This window comes from Xenopus tropicalis, chromosome 7, assembly GCF_000004195.4.
Source record: "Xenopus tropicalis strain Nigerian chromosome 7, UCB_Xtro_10.0, whole genome shotgun sequence".
NCBI classification, from domain to species: Eukaryota; Metazoa; Chordata; class Amphibia; order Anura; family Pipidae; genus Xenopus; species Xenopus tropicalis.
Genome location: NC_030683.2, coordinates 21,641,350 through 21,662,964, shown reverse-complemented (window position 1 = coordinate 21,662,964; position 21,615 = coordinate 21,641,350). Strand labels below are relative to the sequence as shown.

At 40.3% G+C, this 21,615-nt stretch overlaps 1 protein-coding gene across 1 annotated transcript in view; it reads right to left on the bottom strand.

Moving 5' to 3' along the window:
- tcerg1l (transcription elongation regulator 1 like) overlaps positions 1-13,632 on the bottom strand; it is a 132,286-nt gene extending 118,654 nt beyond the window's left edge. Inside the window, exons 1-2 of the mRNA XM_031906370.1 lie at positions 13,184-13,632; positions 4,244-4,387 (exon numbers count right to left, since the gene is read on the bottom strand). Coding sequence (XP_031762230.1) covers positions 4,244-4,387; positions 13,184-13,447 — 408 coding nt within the window. The 5' untranslated portion in view covers positions 13,448-13,632. The remainder of the gene's footprint in view (positions 1-4,243; positions 4,388-13,183) is intronic.
- Positions 13,633-21,615: the final 7,983 nt, after the last annotated feature.

Below are 21,615 nucleotides of genomic sequence, written 5' to 3'. Positions count from 1 at the left end.
CCAATAAGGGGTAATTATATCTTAGTTGGGATCAAGTACAGGTACTGTTTTATTATTGCAGAGAAAAAGGAAATCATTTTTTAAAAATGTGAATTATTTGCTTATAATGGAGTCTATGGGAGATGGCCTTCCCGTAATTCGGAACTTTCTGGATAATGATAATGGTTGAGTGGAGAGGGGCTCTTTTCATCATGAAATACTGGTCTTATTTTATTATTTTTTAATACATTAATGACCTAATACCTATACAAAGTTTTCTTTGAAAAGTGACTTATTTATGAAGATATGCCGGTTTTTTATACTGTATCCTTTCCAAACGTATGCAGCCTTTACAGCTATAGATTTGGTTCATCTTTTGGCTCAGAATACATTTTTTATCTGCAAGAGACTTGTATAAATAAAGAATGCTCTTGGAGCCTTGTAATGGCTGCCTTCCCAAGACACATTTAATAGTAGACTGTATGGCACCAGTGCCAAAGAAATCACTTTGATACGAACAAGCCAATGTTGTATCTTAAAGCACACTTTCCTTTTCCTTAAGTATATTCAGCACTATAAATTTTTTTAAATGCATTATAACAGATGGTGTAATAAAAATAACTACTTCTATAAAGTTGTATGAAAAATGTATCACAAGGAGAAGGAGGTTCCTGGCCCATAGAGCCTAGAATTTGAGTTGTAATGTAGCTTACAAATAGCAGGCTAGACATTGTTTGGACTAAGATTGTTTCAGATATTGTGCTAGGGCTCCAAGAGGTAGGGTTTAAAAAGAAGATAAGGTAAAAACTAAGTAAGCTTTATCAGAAAGGTATATGTAAATACAGCCATAAGCACTCACAGAAATGTTGCATTGAGTCCTCTATCAAAAGAAACACAGGATTTCTGGTCTTCTTTTGTGTAAACATGTACTTTGGTATCTGACTTCCTCTCTCAGAAAAATCCTTCATTCTGGGGCCAGAGTCTGCTCTTTGCTCTCTCCCTTCTCCTGCTCCCCACTACCATAAGAATTCATAAGAATGCACTACCCCTTGTATCAGAATGTACAATCTATGCTACTAACGGCTAGAGCTGCAGTAGGACGCTACAGAGACCAAGCTAAAATGGCATCTGCTATATTAAATGAACAGAGGGAGCTTCTATTGCTCTTTACTCAGGTATGGTAAAGCTTCTGCAGAATAAATATACTGTTCTAGGTGGCACTAATGTGCCTAATCTATTGGCAGTAAAATGCCAAAATAACTTTCCTTCTCCTTTATCTTTATTTTTGAGGAGGTTTATGATGTATACATAAAGAACATATAGAGCCACGAGGGAAGAAATGTAGTGAGGTGCAGAAAAGTGAAAATAAAGAGAAGGGCTTTAAAAGTTATGCTTTGTTTAATGGGGAGCCATAGTAAAGATTTCAAAAGTGGAAGGGCAGAGAGGTAGCAGGAGAGCAGTACAGAACTGGAACCCCCTCACTATACTAAGCAACAATTTAGCCAGGCCCGGATTTGTGGAGAGGCCACAAAGGCCCGGGCCTAGGGCGGCAGAAACCCTGCACCAAAATTTGAAAATTTGTGTTCCCATACGGAGCAATTGGGACTTCTCCCCACTGCTCCGTATGCTAGTTTGGCCTATGGTGCATGGGCGCTTGGATCCCCAACCCCTACCGCCCGCCCCCGCTGTTCGCGCATGCGCGTGCGCCCCTAAACACACCCCCCCTTCCTTCGCGCATGCGCACTCCCGCTGTTCACGCACCCATGTGCACCCGGGGGGGGGGGCGTGCGACCGGGGGCGGCCTCGGGGCGGCCGGTTTTGAAATCCGGCCCTGAATTTAGCAAAAGTGTGGGGCATCTCAGCCTTTAGTTGTGCATGGCTGTAAGACCTCTTGGAAAGAAGCAGGAATGTGACCAGTTTAACCATGAATGATTATTATGACCATGTAAATGTCTAACATTACCTTTTTCACATCATTATATTCTTCACTAAACTGAAATCCTTTAAAGACAGTTTTAAATTGTTTAAAATAAGGGAAAATGAAAAGTTGATTTTCTAAAACATTGGCATTTTAGACGAGATGGTAACTAAGAAAGACATTTGTCAACCACAATTTGCTCTATAAATGGCAAGATTAGCAAGTTATTCATCTACTTAGCTAAAGATGATATTTGCAGATATAAAGCCTATATGCTTTGCATTGATAACCTTTCTGGTCAATTAACTACTCATTTACATAAAATAAATATGTATGAAAACTTCTACTCCTTCTTGTATGATATAAAGATTAGAGTATAACCAACTCTATGTGAGCTGCGACTAGTCTTGACTGTTCACCAAATAGAAGATATTATTTTGCATTTTGCCCCTTGCCCCATTCAAATCCTTTGCTTCTACATTAAAAGTAAAATATCTGCGCCTCGATTTGTGCCTACATATAGTAGTACTGAATACAGAAGGGTGGGTGACACATAGGCATTCCCTGGAAACCCACCATTTATGAGTTTTTCTGAATGCACAAGCTGGGGTGGTCTCCGCAAAGATGATTTTGGATGGGGATCCCCACCAGGAGGCCCACACTAACTTCCACAACTAGGGATAGAAGTTCTCTGGGGGCCACAGCCACTTGGCACTTGGTTCTGACGCTCATGGCTTCAGGAGATGCAATGAGTTGAGGAACCCTCTACTTTTGTTAAAGGACATGTACATTTGCCTACAATGTATATCAATTGGGAATGTCTCCCCCACCCAAATGGCATTATTTGTACTGCATATATCCCCTCCGCTTGCCAGCACCATCACATTTTCCTAAAGCAAATTGCAGCTTTCACCTGGTGGCTGTTTTTCCTCTGGTACAGAATCAGATACATTTAAGTCTGCAAACAGCATACACACACACAGACCCTTATTCAGCATACATTTCATGAAGAATACAGGCTCACACAGGCACAACTGTCTCTTATAAAAGTTCTGCTTTGTTTGAGCTGAGCTCAAAAAAGTCATGGAATAGCTGTCTATCTACCAATCTCTATATCTCTCTCACGCGCTCTCTTTCTCTCTCATCTATGTTTATCTATCTACCTATCTATCACTCTCTCTCTCTCATCTATATAAATCTATCTTAGGGTTTCCACCTTTCCCCCTGCCGAAAGCTGGGGCTGCTGGCCGTCTGTCTGGGTCAAAACCAGAGAGATTGTAACCTTAATCTAATCTATCTATCTATCTATCTATCTATCATCTATCTATCTATCTATCTATCTATCTAGCTATCATCTATCTATCTATCATCTATCTATCTATCTATCTATCTATCTATCTATCTATCTAGCTATCATCTATCTATCTATCTATCTATCATCTATCTATCTATCTATCTATCATCTATCTATCTATCTATCTATCTATCGTCTATCATCTATCTATCTATCTATCTATCTATCTATCACCTATCTATCTATCTATCTATTTATCTATCTATCTATCTATCTATCTATCTATCATCTATCTATTAATCTTACAATGCAGGCTATTTATACAGCTTTTCTGGACCAAACACAATTTGACTGCAAACTGCATTTTAATGTGTACAAAGCCCAGTTATTTTTGATGATATTGGAGTTAGAAAAATTGTAGTTTAAAGGGGATCTAAACATAATAAAATAAATAAATCTAAACTTACTCAGAGTGCTTCTCTGAGCACTTTTAAATGTACATTTATGTTCTAATTTTTAGTGGCTTATTAGCAGTTTTAAGGTGGCCATACAGAGGCCGATTATAGCTGCCAATATCAGTACCTAAGACTGATTCGGCAGCTTATCGGCCTGTGTAGAGGCAGCAACGACGGCCAGAAATCGATCGGGCAGGTTAAAAGATTTAGTCGGATCGGGGACCCCATCGACTCGTTGATGCGGTCCCCGAACCGACTGCCCCATTGCCCCAGGGCCAAACGATCGAATTAGCCTACATTTGCCCGATATCGCCCACCCGTAGGTGGGGATATCGGGAGAATATCCGCTCACTTGGCGACCTTTAGACTGTTCATACCAGTCTTTATTAGATTAACAGCTAACTATGACAATGAGAGTGCCAGAGACCCTTACTGACAGGGCCTGCATAGTTAGTTAACCATAATGTCACTGACAGAGAGTTGCTGAGATAAAAGCCTGATTAATATTAAATCAGTTCACTTCTTGGGGTTTAGAACTTGTTTATGTAACAATAACCATTTTGCACACACACACACCGCCTGGAGACTTGTGGTTACCTTGCAACGAGGCATTTTCTTTTCGACCCAGCGCTTCCCAGGATGCGGAGGAACACCAGAGGCGTACACATGGGGGTAAAGTGGAATCAGCTCGACTCTTGACGTTGGGGAAAATCCAAAAGCAGGAGAAGGAGCGCCTACCCACTGAAACGGGACAGAAAGGTAATTATTAGAGAAATAGACAGCAAATCATTTCCAGTGCAGCTGTAATCCATAAAAATGTGCTTTCATTGTGCTGATTCCGATGCTTTTTTCAACAGTAGACACATTAAAAAGCAATTAAACAGATGGACAGACATGTGCACAACCATATACACTGATCTTTAAACCAATAAATCCCAATAAACGCTCCAGGGAAAATACACAGTGCTATAGTCTGTAACTTGTTGGCCATTGTTACTAGTACTGACAGTGCAAGCTCTCTTCAGTTACTTGTGACTAGGTTATGGAAACCACTCTTCGGTTAACTAGAACTCCATCTTTAATAAACATTAAGAGTAAAACAGAAGTGAAAAAATCTGGTCAGTGCCACATATAGAATAGAGCTATATAGCTATATAGAAGGAAGCCCCACTGCTTTATACCCCCACTGCTTTATACCCCCACTATGCAAGGAAACAGGCGTGACCATATATATATTCATTATAGCTTAAAAGGCTTCCATTTATATCCCCTTTACTCTTTCAATGGAAGAAAATCTTAGCCCAACCATTATGATTTTGCACCACATGCTTTGATATAGCAGATTTTAAATGCTTCTAACTATAGCTGATGTCCAATGGTTGGTTTTCCCAATATGTGTAGAAACTGCACTCATATGTGCCAAGATATGTTATCCCATTAGATATGCAATTAAAATATTGTTGTTACTTTGACTTGTGTAAGTACTATTAATTAAGATACCTGTTGAGTCTCATCGGATTTACATTTGTTCCTTCCACTTCTATAGTTACCTGTGCAATGGAACCAGATGCATTCACCTTTAGATAACTCTAAAGTATATAAACTTGGTGCTACCCAAGAGGCCAGAATTCTTCCCCCAAATAAAAACAAGAAAGGAATCTTCAGGAAAGTCTTATTTTTTACAACCTGATCTGGTAGTAATATCCCCCAATACTTTGTAATAATTATCTGTATATAATAAACATACTTAGATAGATGTAGAGCAGCCTAAGACATGACACCCCTTTAAAAGCAGAGTGTCCACTCTGGGTATAAGGTAATGTATTGCTTGTGACTGCTTTATAATATACAGTTGTATAAGCTCTTCAGGACTGAGTACCATCTGTTATTTGGCCATATTGAAGAATTGGCCAATAACACTAATCAATCTTGGCTGATTGGTCAAACAAGAGGATCTGAAAAAATGAGAGGGAGACTCACTTACAGTTCTGACAGTGCTTCATTCATGTATCAAGACAAACATAAGCACATTTTATAAAGCCTGGGGCTCCAGCTGGGAGTGCTGCATGATGGGAAGTAGCCTTTACTGGGCTAGGAAGTCGGGCAGGCAAATTAAGGTATAATGGGTTGGTTAGTGAAAAGCAGGCAAGGAAGTGGTCAATGAGGTGAATGCTAGTTTATCAGGCTATAAGGCAGCTGGAGCAACTGGGAAGCAGGCTCAGGGGAACGCCATGGGCTTGTAGGGAGTGGAGGAGGTAAGGGGGCTTCCGTGTTCCAGAGAACAGCAAATGTAAGTTGGCCTGGTGTATCAAACAGCCTTATGGTTTGGGTTACAGTTTGGAGGAATGCTTGCCATGCTTGCCTATGCCCCAGCATTATATGTAATTGTACCAGCAGAGGCATATGGTCTCCTTTGCCAAGAGGTCCCAGGAGGGAGCAGTTATGAAGCTGATTCCTCACTCTCACTTCCCAATCAGGCGTTGTTGCTGAAAATTGCAGGCATGGCAGGTAGCCCATTGTGGTTTTTGGAAAGAATCCCAAAAAAGATTGTATTATTTATGTTTTTTTTTTTTTTTTGCTTGATTATTATTTAACAGTTTTATATATTTGCAATTTTTTTTAAATATATCTGTGGCCAGTTTAACCCCAGCCTTTATCTCTTTATTGTCTCCTGGGAAGGGGTAAAGGAAGAGGAGCTGTTGAACATATCGCCCCCCCAACAAGCTTTTCATATATGTACAGATGGCCAGACAGTAACGATCAAAGATAATTGGCCAAAGATCTCATTTTATATAAGAAGTTTTCATTCTGCAGCCCTGGCCAATAATGGTGTTTGAACTCTCTTTAACATCCTTGGAGTTATTTATCAGTTTTCGAGTTTGTGAATTTGAGTTTGTTTTTATAAATCGAATAAACTTGCATATTGCTTATTTATTGATGTGGTAAACTCATTCGAATAAAAAAGACTTGAATTAAACTCGAATATCTCTAATTGAAAATATAGCTAGACTTTGCCTAGGACATCTCCCATTGACTTCTATGGAAACTTGCAGGCTTTTTGATGGCAAAGCTTTACATTCAAGGTTTCCAATTGTATACCTCTCTTATTTCTGTGTAAAAGTGTGCCCTTTTGCCCTGTTCAGCTGGAATGGCTTCCCCCATGGCTACACTGTTGAACAGTGTTGGAACAAGAGGGAAGGAAGAAGAGGCACGTGCTTAAGGCATGACATTGGGGGGCGCTAGGTCTCTTCTGCCTTTCTTCCCTGAGTTCTGGCTCTTCTGTAGCTTATCACCACCCTGGCTCATCAATGTTCTGTCTAGGAGTAGGAGGGAAGAGTAATGAGCAGCAGGTCTTGCCTTGGGCACAATTTACTTTTTCCCCTCACTGTTCTTGAATGGCTGCCCCCATAGCTACGCAGCTGTGTTTTTTCTTAAAGAGAGTGGGTGAGTGTTCCCTATGGAGGGATTCAGGGATAGAGTTCCAGAGGTAAGGAGCAGCGAGATAGAAAGGTTTAAGACGAGAGAGCGCAGTGGGTGTGGATGGTGTAAAAAGACGGAGGCTCTGAGAGGAGCGAAGGGGACAGCCAGGAACATGCAGGGAGACCAGTGAAGAAATGTAGTGAGGAGCAGAGGAGTGAAGGGCTTTGAATGTTAGCAGAAGGATTTTGTATCGGAATCTGTTGATGTGTCATTTAGTTAAAGGGCAAGTGTCAAATTCACTGCAAAGGTGTCAGTCTGTTAAGCACCCAATCAGTAACACAAATGGTGTAAGCACTTACCCAGACCTGTGTCCCACTATCTTTGTCCCTGCTCCCAGGTGTACCTTGTGCTACTCTGGGTGGTGCACATGAATAGACATTTTTCAAATGTTACAGTACTGTGTATGTGCCTAGCAAGGGATACCTGGGAGCAGGGAAGAAGATGTAGGCATGACGACTCCGCTGAAACGTACTTTGGGAATGCTGGCCTACAATAAAAAGTGACTGAATTTAGAAACTGACCCACTCCAGTAATTTTTATTTATTCACTACCATTCCCTCTATCTACAATCAGGTCATTTTGTTTAGATCCTCTCCCCCCCCCCCCCCCAGCTGTTGACTCTGGTTTACATATAAGGAGCAGTTCATTATATAGAAGGTTTAACTGTAACTGCTTTCTCCTTCTCCCAAAATTAGAAGTAACACTTGAATATGAGTCAATGCAAGGTCCGTGCACTCAGATTCCCATACCATAAGGTATATATCTTCAAAAGCAAAAATAGGACATGAAGCACTCCGGACTGCCAGGGTCTGCTAAAACATGGTTTTTATTTCTTCACATTAAAAATGTGTGACGCGTTTCGTGCGTTAGTGCACTTAATCATAGTCCTATGATACCTTGCAGCTACGGGTTCGGGGCCCTGAGCACCCGGACCACAACTGGACTTTGGTGAGCATACTCCTTTCCCTACCTTACGAAATTTTGACTGAGAAATACTGACTGTTTGAATTTGAGCGTTAGGCTCGGGGTTTTCCACACCCGAGCCTCCACTATGAACTAGGTATTTGGCCTTTGTATTCACTATTCCTTTATCCGGGAGGAGTCAAATAGCTTTGCCCTTAGGGCATTGTTTTCTCGTTTATTTGATTCAACTTGATGTACACTACATATAATATCATACAAATTAATCTAACCCAAACACACTTGGTATCTTTATACCATTTTGACATTTTTAAACATATGTGCTTAACCAATAGCAGTGTAGGCTACTACAATAAATTAACATTCCCCCCTGTAACAAAAAATCCAGTCTGAAGCTGAGATTATGCTTCTATAACCTAACTTTAACACCTATTGTGCCTTCTCCCCCCCCCCAAGGCCAAATTATCACCCGTCCCCCATATTGGTTACACAGTTGGCAGAGCCACCACACATTTAGCTGGAAGGGTCGGATGTTGCCTACTCTCCTGGTATACCTGAAGGTACTGTAATAGGATTCTAAACTTCCATTCCCTTCTATTTAACGTCTTCCCCTTCCTACTTCCCACCATAACCTACACTTCTCATAATACACATAACAGCGCCGCCTTCCAAATGGCCCTATGCATCCTCAGACATGCCCCTTTTATTCAGTCTGTCCCTGGGTCTCTACACAGGGGCTTTTTAGAGAGTTGGAAATAACTTTCCATTTAAATATTCTGCACTGACTGATCAAATAAAAAACATTTTAAGACAGACTGAAACATGCCACGGAAGGAGAGAGCTTTATCTTTCATGCAGAACCCTTATATATAGTGCCTGAAGAAAAAGTGTTATCCCCATGGTAATATTTTCCAAACGGTGAACCTGGAAACAAATATTGCATTAATAATCTACTCTGAATAGCAATGTAATACTAACACTTGCACTCTGCCTGCCCCTAAGGGCAAACATTGCACTCATTACATTGGTCCTTGAGTCACTTGGAAGCTTTGCAATCCCTCTGGACTTGTCGGTGGATGAAACCAATATATTTTCTAGACTGGGATGGAATATAGTAGCCTAATCTAATAGTCTTTTTCCATCATTACCATGAGAATTTCTCTTTCCTTGGCCAACTTTCTTCTCTCTAAATGTTATCTGAATAATAAAATACTATAATGCAAACTTGGCAACCAAAGAAGCAAGGTGCAATATTTAGATGCAAATGGCCATGTTTTTTTTGCCCACAATGCAGCACTTATTTTTTGGGGTTTTTACAAAATTCAAAGGTCATTACCGGTGCCCACTAGACCTGTGGTTATTCCCCAATGCAGATATAGTGTCAAATGGTGCGTGATTTCCCTAGTGCACGTGTGTGAATGGCATCACTGCCAGCCAGAGGCATCAGTAAGCTCAGTTACTTGTGTTGGCGCAACAAGTGAGTTTATTCCCAGGGTTCCCTTGCATCCCTGCATGCAATTCATCAGTATGTATGGGAGGAAAGTACCTTTGTGAATGGTGTCCAGTGTGCAGACACAAGATTGTGTACATTTTAGTGTGAGCCCTTACATATATAATACTGCATGCCAGCTTTAAAGCCAATATAGGAAAATATGTCCACATAACCACAAAATCATTGAAAGAGTGTCGGAGCTCCTTCTAAACCCATTTATAAAAAATGGGGTCATGCAATGTTGTACTTGACTCTTATTCAAACACACTTAACCCCAAGGTAATGTTTACTGTATGCCTGGCACTTAAAGGGACACTGTCATGATTTTTATGGGGTACTTTTTATTTCTAAATTACACTGTTTACATAGCAAATAACTCTCTCTACCATTTAAAATTTTATTCTTGAACCAACAAATGTATTTTTAGCTGTAATATTGGTGTGTAGGCGCCATCTCAGTGCACTGTGCCTGAGTCTGAGCTTTCAGAAGGAGCCAGCGCTACACATTAGAACTGCTTTCAGGTAACCTATTGTTTCTCCTACTCCCATGTAACTGGAGGAGTCCCAAGCCGGACTTGGATTTCTTACTATTGAGTGCTATTCTGATACCTACTGGGAGCTGCTATCTTGCTCCCTTCCCATTGTTCTGCTGATTGGCTGCTGGGAGGGGGGGGGGGGGGATATCACTCCAACTTGCAGCGCAGCAGTAAAGTGTGACTGAAGTTTATCAGAGCACAGGTCACATGGCTGTGGCACCCTGGGAAATGAAGAATATGGCTAGCTCCATGTAAAATTTCAAAATTAAATATAAAAAAATCTGTTTGTGTATTTGAAAAACAGATTTCAATGCAGGATTCTGCTGGAGAAGCTCTATTAGCTGATGGGTTTTGTAAAAAACATGTTTTCCCATGGCAGTATTCCTTTAAACTATGATGTGTTTCTTAGTAATTCCTATATTTATTTACTGAACTTGCATTATGGACATCAGTTATCCTGCACTATAGGGAGAATCCTATTAACACACTGTCAGCTCTTGTTTAGGTATGACCAAGTAGTAAATGACATTGAATGCACACAGTAAAGCACTGGGATTGATTCACTAGCCCTCACGTGCTTTGCTCACCAAGAATTTTATATATATATATATATATATATATATATATATATATATATATATAACCCTGTAATGGGCATAGATCGTAAAATCCACTGTATGTACCTGGTTCTAAAGTACCATAGTGCCACAATGTAGCTTTTACATTTCCCCTTTGATCTAGGTGATTGTGATTACTGTCAGCATTGGCACACAAAGGGTTAATGCATAAATCAGGGCCAAGCAACACAGACAAAGTGAAAATAAGATAGAAACATCATGCTCAGTCTCTTTCATAGAAGCCAATTGAAACCCAGGTAATGAAATGAGATAGAGTGGAATTAAAGCCGGGATTTCAAGAAAGAAATGATCAATAATTATTACTGTGGCGCTTTAAAGAGATTATACATCATTCACTTCAGTCCCTGCCGCAGCAGAGCTTACAATCTATCATCCCTCTTACTTCCCACTAATATAAATAAATTTTAAAAGTACCAAAAAAAAAAAGACAATGTTTGACCCAGGCTCCCAAGTTCCAATATGCAGAGGTATACAGAAAAATACTGTATATTGTGCTTTTTTGTTTATCTCTACAGTGTCCCCCATCAGAATTCTACTTGACTGTATCTCCCCTGCTGCTTGTGCTTCTATAGAGGCGCTCTCCTTCAGCTGGGAGGCAGAGGTCCCTCCTTAAATTAAGGCTACATGTTCATTTATCTACCAATAGAAACATACAATGTTCTGATTTGTAAAAGCAAAAAAAGTAATAAATGACAATAAGTGCCCATGAACTATTGATAGCATATATAGTATAGACTTGCAGTGATACACAACCTGATACTGCAACAAATACACAACTGCTGGTCTTGCTGGTTTTATAATCTCAAATTAGTTAATATTATTGGCTTTATCATTCTAAACTGGTTAAAATTACTGGCTTTATAATTCTAAACTGGTTAATATTACTGGTTTTATAATTCTAAATTGGCTTTATAATTCTAAACTGGTTAATATTATTGGCTTTATATTTCTAAACTGGTTAATATTACTGGCTTTATAATTCTATATTGGCTTTATAATCCCAAATTAGTTAATATTATTGGCTTTATAATACTAAACTGGTTAATATTACTGGCTTTTTAATTCAAAAATTGTTAATATTATTGGCTTTATAACCCCCAAACTGCTATAGTCCTTGGTCGTGTTATCAATAAAAGCTTATTGTGTGTTCAGCATCCTATCAAACTCAGAAACTCAAGCATCCTAAGAGGCATTTTCTACATATTCTACTATTCATTCTAGTAAAGTATTCACAGCTACATAGCTGAACCATGTTACTTAATTACAGTGCTTCATAATCCTTAATAAGTCCTCAAAATGATATTAAAAAAGGATTTTTATTTAAAAAAAAAATAGTTTATTTTATGTAAAAGAAAACCTTAATAGCGGCTCCCTCTAGTGGTGTTTTCTAATTATAACACCCCATAGACAATGTTAAAAACAGTTAATACTTCAAAGCATTCGCAGAAAATGTAAAAAAGAAAATTATTTTTAATGTGAGTTTCCTTATCTCTTAGGATTGATATGTAGGTAAACATATATAGGTGTAATGCTCAAACAAAGAGTTTTATTTCAAATAATGATGATGATAATGATGATGATATACATCATGATGAATGTCTCTGCTCCTTGAAATGAACATGAATATTATATCAACTCCCCCTGAAATAAACTTGCAAGCACACTCCAACTCAGTACTTCATGGCAACTGCTTGTCAATTGAGTCTGCCTGCTGTTTTTTTTTCCTCTGAAATCATCATAAAGCAATTTATAGTGGGTTTATAATAACCATTTGTGTGCCAGTGTGACTGTGATATCAACTTTATGCATATTTAGCACATATGGCACAGTGTTTCTTATGCACTCCCTTCACTCACTTGGCATTTTGATACTGTTATATTTATATAGATATATACAGGTATGGGATCCGTTTTCTAGAAACCCGATATCCAGAAAGCTCCGAATTACGGAAAGCCTGTCTCCCATAGACTCCATTTCAATCAAATAATTCAGATTTTTAAAAGTGATTTCCTTTTTCTCTGTAAAAATAAAACAGTACCTTGTACTTGATCCCAACTAAGTTATAATTAATCCTTATTGGAGTCAAAATAATACTACTGGGTTTAATTAATGTTTTATTGATTTTTTAGTAGACTTAAGGTATGAAGATCTAAATTATGGAAAAACTCCTAATCCAGAATGCCCTTGATCCCGAGCATTCTGGATAATGGGTCCTATACCTGTATATATACTGTAGTCAGTCTCAGTATCCCATCCATATATACAGTATATGTGCTAATTCAGGCACAGTGCACTGACTGCACATATTGATGGGAGGGAATAATATGAAACCCTACCTATTCCAAAACTTCTGCAGGTCTATGGCCCCTACTGCACCACAATGACAGTCGGTATGTGATCCCACCGGCTGCGGTTGCCATTGATCTCAATGTTGTGTCAGTAACATGCAGATTTAGAGTCAGGGAATTTACCTGCCCGCTTGCCAGATGGAACTGATGCACAGCAGGATCTGGTGCAGAGGGCATAGACATCAAAGGCAGGAAAGGATCACAGGCAACTTGCCATGCAGGTACCCCCTGTAGCAAAGGAGATGGGTGAGAAAGGACAAAAGGAGGGGGCACGGCACCTATCCGGAAAACGCCAGGTGTATCTGGGATCACACAAATCCAGGGAGGTGGTTCTGCATTCACTGGCCAGAAAAAAGGCTGCCGCTTGATTCTTGAAAGAGGGAGCATCCTACATGTTATACATCAAACTGCTGGAAGATTTGGCCTCCCACAGACTGTGGCTGGACTAGGGGATGCCTCCGAGCTTCCCTTTCCCCTGCAACAGAGATCTCCAGGAGTGCCTGTGCTTCTAGCATCCAGATGACAGTTTGAGCAGGAGTCCTGCATGCCGCTCTGCTGCGAATAAAAAGAGTGCAGAATGAGAATTCACCGCTCAGTAGCAAAGGCAGGCAGTCTCCTCCCTCCTCATCTCACTTAGCAATGCTATATCCCCCCCACCCACTGCCCTGCCAGCTCATCATACCTACTGATGTGCCTCTCACATCATGTACACTAAACCCAATCTTCCCCACATGAAAAGACATCCTATCAATTATGTATTTGCCTTTCAATCACCCCATTGTTCTATTTCACCTGAACAAAGAGAGATTCCGTTTGAACTTTATTCATTTAGTCCCCTTCTATTATTCTGCTCATCTCCCTAATGTCTGCCCTCATTAACAGTCTTCCCTGCTTGTTAATGGCTCAAAAAATGTCTTTCCAATCGCAAGCCGGCATTTAGGGTGAAGACACACGGAGATACTTAGTAGCAGCTACTTTTTCATGGTTACTAAATGCTAGAAAATCCCCTGCCATAGACAATACCGAGAATTGCCAAAGCTCAAAGAATTTAATTACTGGCCAAAGGTTTCCAATTGCAATGGGAGTCTGGGGTGAAACCATTCTACCCAAACAGCCATGAACCAAGTTTAACATAGGAAATCATATAAAGTGATCGCAAAGTGTTGTGCTGTGCAGGGATTTTTCCCCATCCAGCTCTTGGAATAGCCAACAGTTTACTTACAAATGAATTTAGTGGACTTTTTAACACCTACCAGTACATCTAACCATGAATACTGGGACAGAAAGAAAGGAAAGAAAGAAAGAAAGAAAGAAAGAAAGAAAGAAAGAAAGAAAGAAAGAAAGAAAGAAAGAAAGAAAGAAAGAAAGAAAGAAAGAAAAAAGAATGAGCCAGGAACTGAGGAAAGACAAGAATAGAAAGTATGGTACTGAAAAGGTTAAGAATTAGGAATTATGGGTTTTGTCATTTGCACACATCTGGATTTAAAGAGGAAGGAATTATGTGGGTGCCTTTTTACATTAAACAGCTCTCCCCCACCCTCCCCAGAGCAGGGGTAGTGGGGTATTATGATTGCCACCTTTGGATTCATCACTATCTATATGGGAAGCTCGGTGATGTCAGGGGGTGGAGCTGATGATGTCTGGAGTAGAGATGTAGCGAACTGTTCGCCGGCGAACTAATTAGCGTGAACATCGGGTGTTCGCAAGTCCGCAAATTCGCAAATTCGCAAATTCGCGAACTTTTGGCGATGTTCGCCATTTTGGGTTCGCCGCGTTTTTTCGCCTCGGTTTTTTCCGCCGCGTTTTTTCGCTTCGGTTTTTCGCCTTTGCGTATACATAGGAATAGCTTGCGTTTTTTTTTTGGCGTTATTTTTTTGCTTTTTTTTTTTGGCGTTTTTTTTTTGGGCATTTTTTTTACAAAGTATTTTTCAGAGAAATTTTTGCCCTTGATCCCCCTCCTGCATGTCACTGTCCAGGTCGTGGCACCCTTTAAACAACTTTAAAATCAGTTTTCTGGCCAGAAATGGCTTTTCTAGGTTTTAAAGTTCGCCTTCCCATTGAAGTCTATGGGGTTCGCAAAGTTCGCGAATATTCGCGAGTTTTGGCGAAAGTTAGCGGACGGGTTCGCGAACATTTTTGGCGATGTTCGCTACATCCCTAGTCTGGAGGGGCTCAATGTTTAGGAGTAGTGATGAGTGAATCTGTACTGTTTCGTGAAATTACAAGAATATTCGTGAAACGGTGGAAAATCCACAAAACACATTTGTTCCATGACTTTTTTGTTGCCTGTGGCCCGCGACATTTTTTTACATGCAACAAATATTTTCAAGCCAAATTGTCACGGAACTTTGTGAAACAATTCACCAATTCTGATATGCGTAAATTTGCTGTGAAACCATGTCTGGCGAAAAAATTACCCCAGGGCACCAGACCACCTGCTCACCCTCCGGCCCACTCAGCCACTCCTTATACTTTGCTGCAATCAGGGAAGGAGGGCAGTGGGGGATCAATAGTAGTGGGGTGCAGATTGGGTCTGGGTCGACGGGGGCCCATGAGGGGCTGGGGCCTAACAGGTTTTTCCCCCAGTGTCCTGTGTCTGACCCTGCAGACAGCTAGAGTTGCCACTTTTCTTGCACGGAAACTTTGGACAGGGAGGCGGGGCATGACGTGACTGGGCGGGGAAGTGACATCACAAGGATGGCCCGCTGACATCACAGGACGGGGAAACTGCATGGCAGAGATGACAACCCTATTAGTATTGGCAAATTGTCACAGCGGGAGGGGTTCTCCTTGGGGTTTCTTTGATAGGGGTATGAAGTTATGGGGAGAGCCAGAGGCCAGACCTGCGGCCAAAGTGATGGAAGGGGTGTGAGTTATGGAGGAAAGTCACGATTAGGCAACAGGGAGGCCCCTCACTCTTGGTTATAACTGTTTCCAGCCTTCAGCAGTTACTGGAGGTTACAGGGAAGTGATTGGTTAAATCTCACATGTAGGGTTAATATTGGCCTTACACTTTACTGATGTTTCATATTCATTAATGTAAATGTATTAATAAATAAGCTGCTGCCTTTCCCACCCATGGCATTTCATGGGGTCCGGCATGTTAATGAGTGGGGGGGGGGCAGTGTTGTTGTGAGGGGCCCATCAATGAGACATTTACTGACATTTCTGTCATTCTAGAGATAACAGGACTGCCCGTTTCCTTCATCTTGAAAATCTCTTTAAGATTCTGCTCATGCTTTCCCTCCCTATTGATTATGGAGGCCCTTTAATAAGGATTCCTTACAACCTTTGAACATACGTGTGTGCGAGGGAGAGTCATTTTGTTGTGCACTCCCCATTTAAAGCGCTAGTGGGTTGGTCTTTAGCTCACCCACCCAAGAATTTCTTAAAATCATCAGCTCGGCATTGTTATGGAAACAAATGATTTATATTATCATTATATTATATTGCTTTAGACATTACATTGCATCAGTACAGACATATTCATAAATACGTAGTAGTGTAAATAGACTATTGATGAACAGCAGAGCTACAGGGGAACTGTATCTAGTAACCCACGGACTGCTGGGTTTAACTTGTTGCGTATAAGTGTTAAGAGGAATACTTGACTGGCTTTCTAACTAAATAGTGCCATCTAATGGCCAGTTGTTCATGGTAAGCCTCTTTCTTTCCCCAGTAGCAACTTATTGGAGTTAAGCTGCGTCATAAACCCAGGCAAGCACAGTAAATCCCTGATAGAACGTAATAAATAACAGAGCAGTTCATTAAGCATGCCTTTATATATATATATTTTGCAATGGGCTTCCGCAACATTCTATACTAAATAGTAAAGTTGAGAATCGCACTCTTTGGCATTATAGCCTTGCAGAGCTGGAGCCATTGGCTTCTTTTCTGAGTATTTCTCCTTGTGATGCAGGGAGCAATTGGTCAGGGGGGTGGTTTACCTGCCATTAAGCTTTGGCACAATGTGAGCACAATGTGAGCTTAATGGCAGGTAAACCACCCCCCTGACCAATTGCTCCCTGTTTCTGTGGTTGGGGAATTTACTGGTAAGCTCCAATAGTTTGAAACTATTGGACATAACATAAAAGAACATAACATTTCAGGGAAGGACGAGCCTCACCTAGTGATACAATGTGTCACCCAAGGCTTTATTTAATTTCCCATGTCCCATGTTAAGTACTGTTGACTCTAGAACTGTGGGGCTCCTGATTCATTTATTCAAGCCATAATTGAATAGTAAAGCAAAGGAGCTCCTAGTTTCCCTAAAGCTCAGGACCCCAGGCAACTGCTCCGTCCCTCTGTAATACAATTTGCAATAGCCTAAGCTTAAAGGAGCAGTATACCCCCCTGCTTGGCGTAACTTCAATGAATAGGGCTTGTGCAGTGGCACAACCACCCTGGAAGCAGGATTATTAAAGGAATAGTTCCGTGTAAAAATGAAAAAGGTCAAAATAGATGGACTGCACAAAATGAAAAATTTTTTTCAATATATTTAGGCAAAATGTAATCTATAAAGGCTGGAGTGGGCAGATGTCTAACATACTAGCCAGAACACTACTTCCTGCTTTCAGCTCTCTAAGCTGTTAGCAGTCAGTAACCAACCAGTGACTTGAGGGGGGGGGGGGAAGCCATATAACTGATCAGTTAGTTTGCTCTTGAATCTAACCTGCGTGCTCACAAACTCACTGAACAGTTATATTCCATGTGCCCCCCTCCCAAAGTCACTGACTAACTAACAGGTTAGCGAGCTGAAAGCAGGAAGTGGTGTTCTGGCTAGTATGTTATACATTCACTCACATTTTTGCCTAACTAACTATATTACAAATATTTGTTATTTTGTGCAGTCTATCTATTTTACCATTTTTTACACTGAACTGTTTCTTTAAGCAACCAGAGTACTGTTTGCCCCGGTCCAGTAAACCACAATAGTGTGTTTGACCAAAAAATGGTAGCTAGGGGTTACACAACCATGGCAAATTTTGCCTATGCTCCTACATAAACTGTAATGTGCTAGTCAATAAGGAACTCAGATAGTGTAACTCCTATGGCCAGCATCTTGTACCCGTTACATTATCTCCGTGTCCCGGCACATCCGATATGCTGAGAGAGAACTGCTTGAAGGCCTTTTGGGGGAAAAGCAATATTAAATAAAACATTACTATTTTTTAACAGTACGTCCTGAGGCTGTGTGTGACAGGCTGGCAACAGGAAGAGTTTGAGTCCAGCAACTGATGGGGAGTCATGAAATAATAACTATACCTGAGCATGAAAAAGACCACACAGTTTAGCCAGCAATGGTATTGAGAGAATCTGTTGCAGAACAGCAAGCTCTCTGTGAGTATATAATGGAGACTGACACTTTATAATGGCATTTAAATTTCCTCTTCTAAAACTGATTAACATCTTTTCAGAGCGCTGCCATTTACCTGTCCGGCACTTTGTATGTCTGTGTTCTGCTCATCCTTATTAATTCATTGTGATTCCCCATACTGACAGGCAGGTAACAGCTCACATGATTCATTGGCTATAATTTACTTTATTTTTCTATGGGTTATTGCCCTACATTATTTATTGTGAAGCAGGAAAAACACTTTGATGATGTAGCTTGTACAGGTATAGGACCTGTTATCCAGAATGCTCAGGTTTTGCATCCAATAAGGATTATTTATATCGTAGTTGGGATCAAGTACAGGTACTGTTTTATTATTACAGAGAAAAGGGAATCATTTAACCATTAACTAAACCCAATAGGGCTGTTCTGCCCCCAATAAGGGGTAATTATATCTTAGTTGGGATCAAGTACAGGTACTGTTTTATTATTACAGAGAAAAGGGAATCATTTAACCATTAACTAAACCCAATAGGGCTGTTCTGCCCCCAATAAGGGGTAATTATATCTTAGTTGGGATCAAGTACAGGTACTGTTTTATTATTACAGAGAAAAGGGAATCATTTAACCATTAAATAAACCCAATAGGGCTGTTCTGCCCCAATAAGGGGTAATTATATCTTAGTTGGGATCAAGTACAGGTACTGTTTTATTATTACAGAGAAAAGGGAATAATTTAACCATTAAATAAACCCAATAGGGCTGTTCTGCCCCAATAAGGGGTAATTATATCTTAGTTGGGATCAAGTACAGGTACTGTTTTATTATTACAGAGAAAAGGGAATCATTTAACCATGAACTAAACCCAATAGGATTGTTCTGCCCCCAATAAGGGGTAATTATATCTTAGTTGGGATCAAGTACAGGTACTGTTTTATTGTTACAGAGAAAAGGGAATCATTTAACCACTAAATAAACCCAATAGGGCTGTTCTGCCCCAATAAGGGGTAATTATATCTTAGTTGGGATCAAGTACAAGGTACTGTTTTTTTATTACAGAGAAAAGGGAATCATTTAACCATTAAATAAACCCAATAGGGCTGTTCTGCCCCCAATAAGGGGTAATAATATCTTAGTTGGGATCAAGTACAGGTACTGTTTTATTATTACAGAGAAAAGGGAATCATTTAACCATTAAATAAACCCAATAGGGCTGTTCTGCCCCAATAAGGGGTAATTATATCTTAGTTGGGATCAAGTACAAGGTACTGTTTTATTATTACAGAGAAAAGGGAATCATTTAACCATTAAATAAACCCAATAGGGCTGTTCTGCCCCCAATTAGGGGTAATAATATCTTAGTTGGGATCAAGTACAGGTACTGTTTTATTATTACAGAGAAAAGGGAATCATTTAACCATTAAATAAACCCAATAGGGCTGTTCTGCCCCAATAAGGGGTAATTATATCTTAGTTGGGATCAAGTACAAGGTACTGTTTTATTATTACAGAGGAAAAAGGAAATCAGTTTTAAAATTCTGGATTATTTGATTAAAATGGAGTCTATAGGAGACGGGGTTTCCGTAATTCGGAGCTTTCTGGATAATGGGTATCCAGATAAGGGATCCCATACCTGTAGTAGCCTATATTAGGTTTGGACAGCTGGAGGTTAAGGAGCATCAGTGCCTACAAGTAAGTGGCGTGCAGAAGTTTGGTTGCGTAGAACAGTTTGTAAGGAGGTGGAAAGTGATGATACAATTAGTAGGAAAAATGTGTATGGTTAATTAATGTGTGATTATATCCATGTCCTTAGCAAAGTGCTACTGTGTTTTGTGTATATCTGTATTAGGCCACTAGGTGGCAGTGGTTTAAGGTATTAGACATAGGGTAAAATGTACACCTCCAGCCACTAGGGGGAGATAAAGCTGGGAGGGTATAAAAAGGGGAACTGCAACCAGTTTCTAGGTTTTGACCAGAGGGACTACAGCTGTAGGACTAGCAGTAGGAAGCCTCTGGATAGGATTTATTGTGGTAAAAAGTCCTGTCTGGAGAAGTTCAGAGGGGCATTGCAGAAACGCCGGACTATCAGAGCAGACAGGTGTGGAAGAGGCTTCCCAAAGGTTGACGAATAAAAAAGGGAACTTGCCGTGGCCGACCTAAACAGTTGTGGGATCTGAAAATGTCTGATGTATGCACTACTTTTGATTAATGTTGGCATCAAAGCACATAAACCTGTGTGAGTGCTTTCTGGCGCTGTGGTGATGACTGCTGACATTCCTGCTACATATTTGACATATACATTGAACAGGATTGCCTTGATCTGTATGGGGTTTTACTTCTACTCCTTCGTAACTGCAATAATATACACAGTTATCTCACAGGACGACCCATCAGCTATCCACCTTCATGCCTTTGTTTTCTGATTCACAATAAATCATGTAAGGCCATGGCCAACAAATAATGTCATGTTCCTTTTCCTCTTTCGTGGTCTATATTAAGCTTGGAGCAGCTGGGTAATTGCGGCGCACTGATGGTGCAGAAGTTTGATTGTGCTGAGCAATGACCCAGTTTTACACATATTCTAAGCTGGATCGGTGGCTGACCTGGATCTCCATGGGGCAGCTGTTCTACTTCACCGGAGATGCAATAATATGCTCAATTGTCTCACAGGATGACCCGTCAGCTATCCTCAAGTGCTATAAAAAGTCAAGTAGGTACTTCATAGGAGCTTTTTGCTCTACCTGCTAAAATGGCATGAAAAAATAAGTCTCTCCTTATGAAAAGGTAGAAGATCTTGCTGATCCAAAACCACAAATACGTTTTGCCTGTATTTGATGGCAGCCTTATGTACTCTAAAAGTGTCTGTTATAGTTTCCTAGACCCAGTAGTTTTAATGGTATTGATATGTGACCCTCTATCTGCAGTTCTAGTGAGGTATATAAATCCACAACCAACAGTCTGATTCACAAGTGTTTAACAACCATCTTGGTATGCAGTCTCCTAGTTTGTAGTTGAAAAATAGGTGTTTCCATAGGTGCTGCCAACATTTCAAATGTATTTTACATGCCTTTGAGTCCATGTTAATGTTTTGCTATTCAGTAGGCCTACTGAAGAGCAATGGGGCCAGTCTTTTGCCTTATTTTTTGATGGCCTCAGTGTTCTTCCATTTATTTTTCAGGTACTCTCAGTTCACTTTTAAAATGTTTTACAAGAAATATAT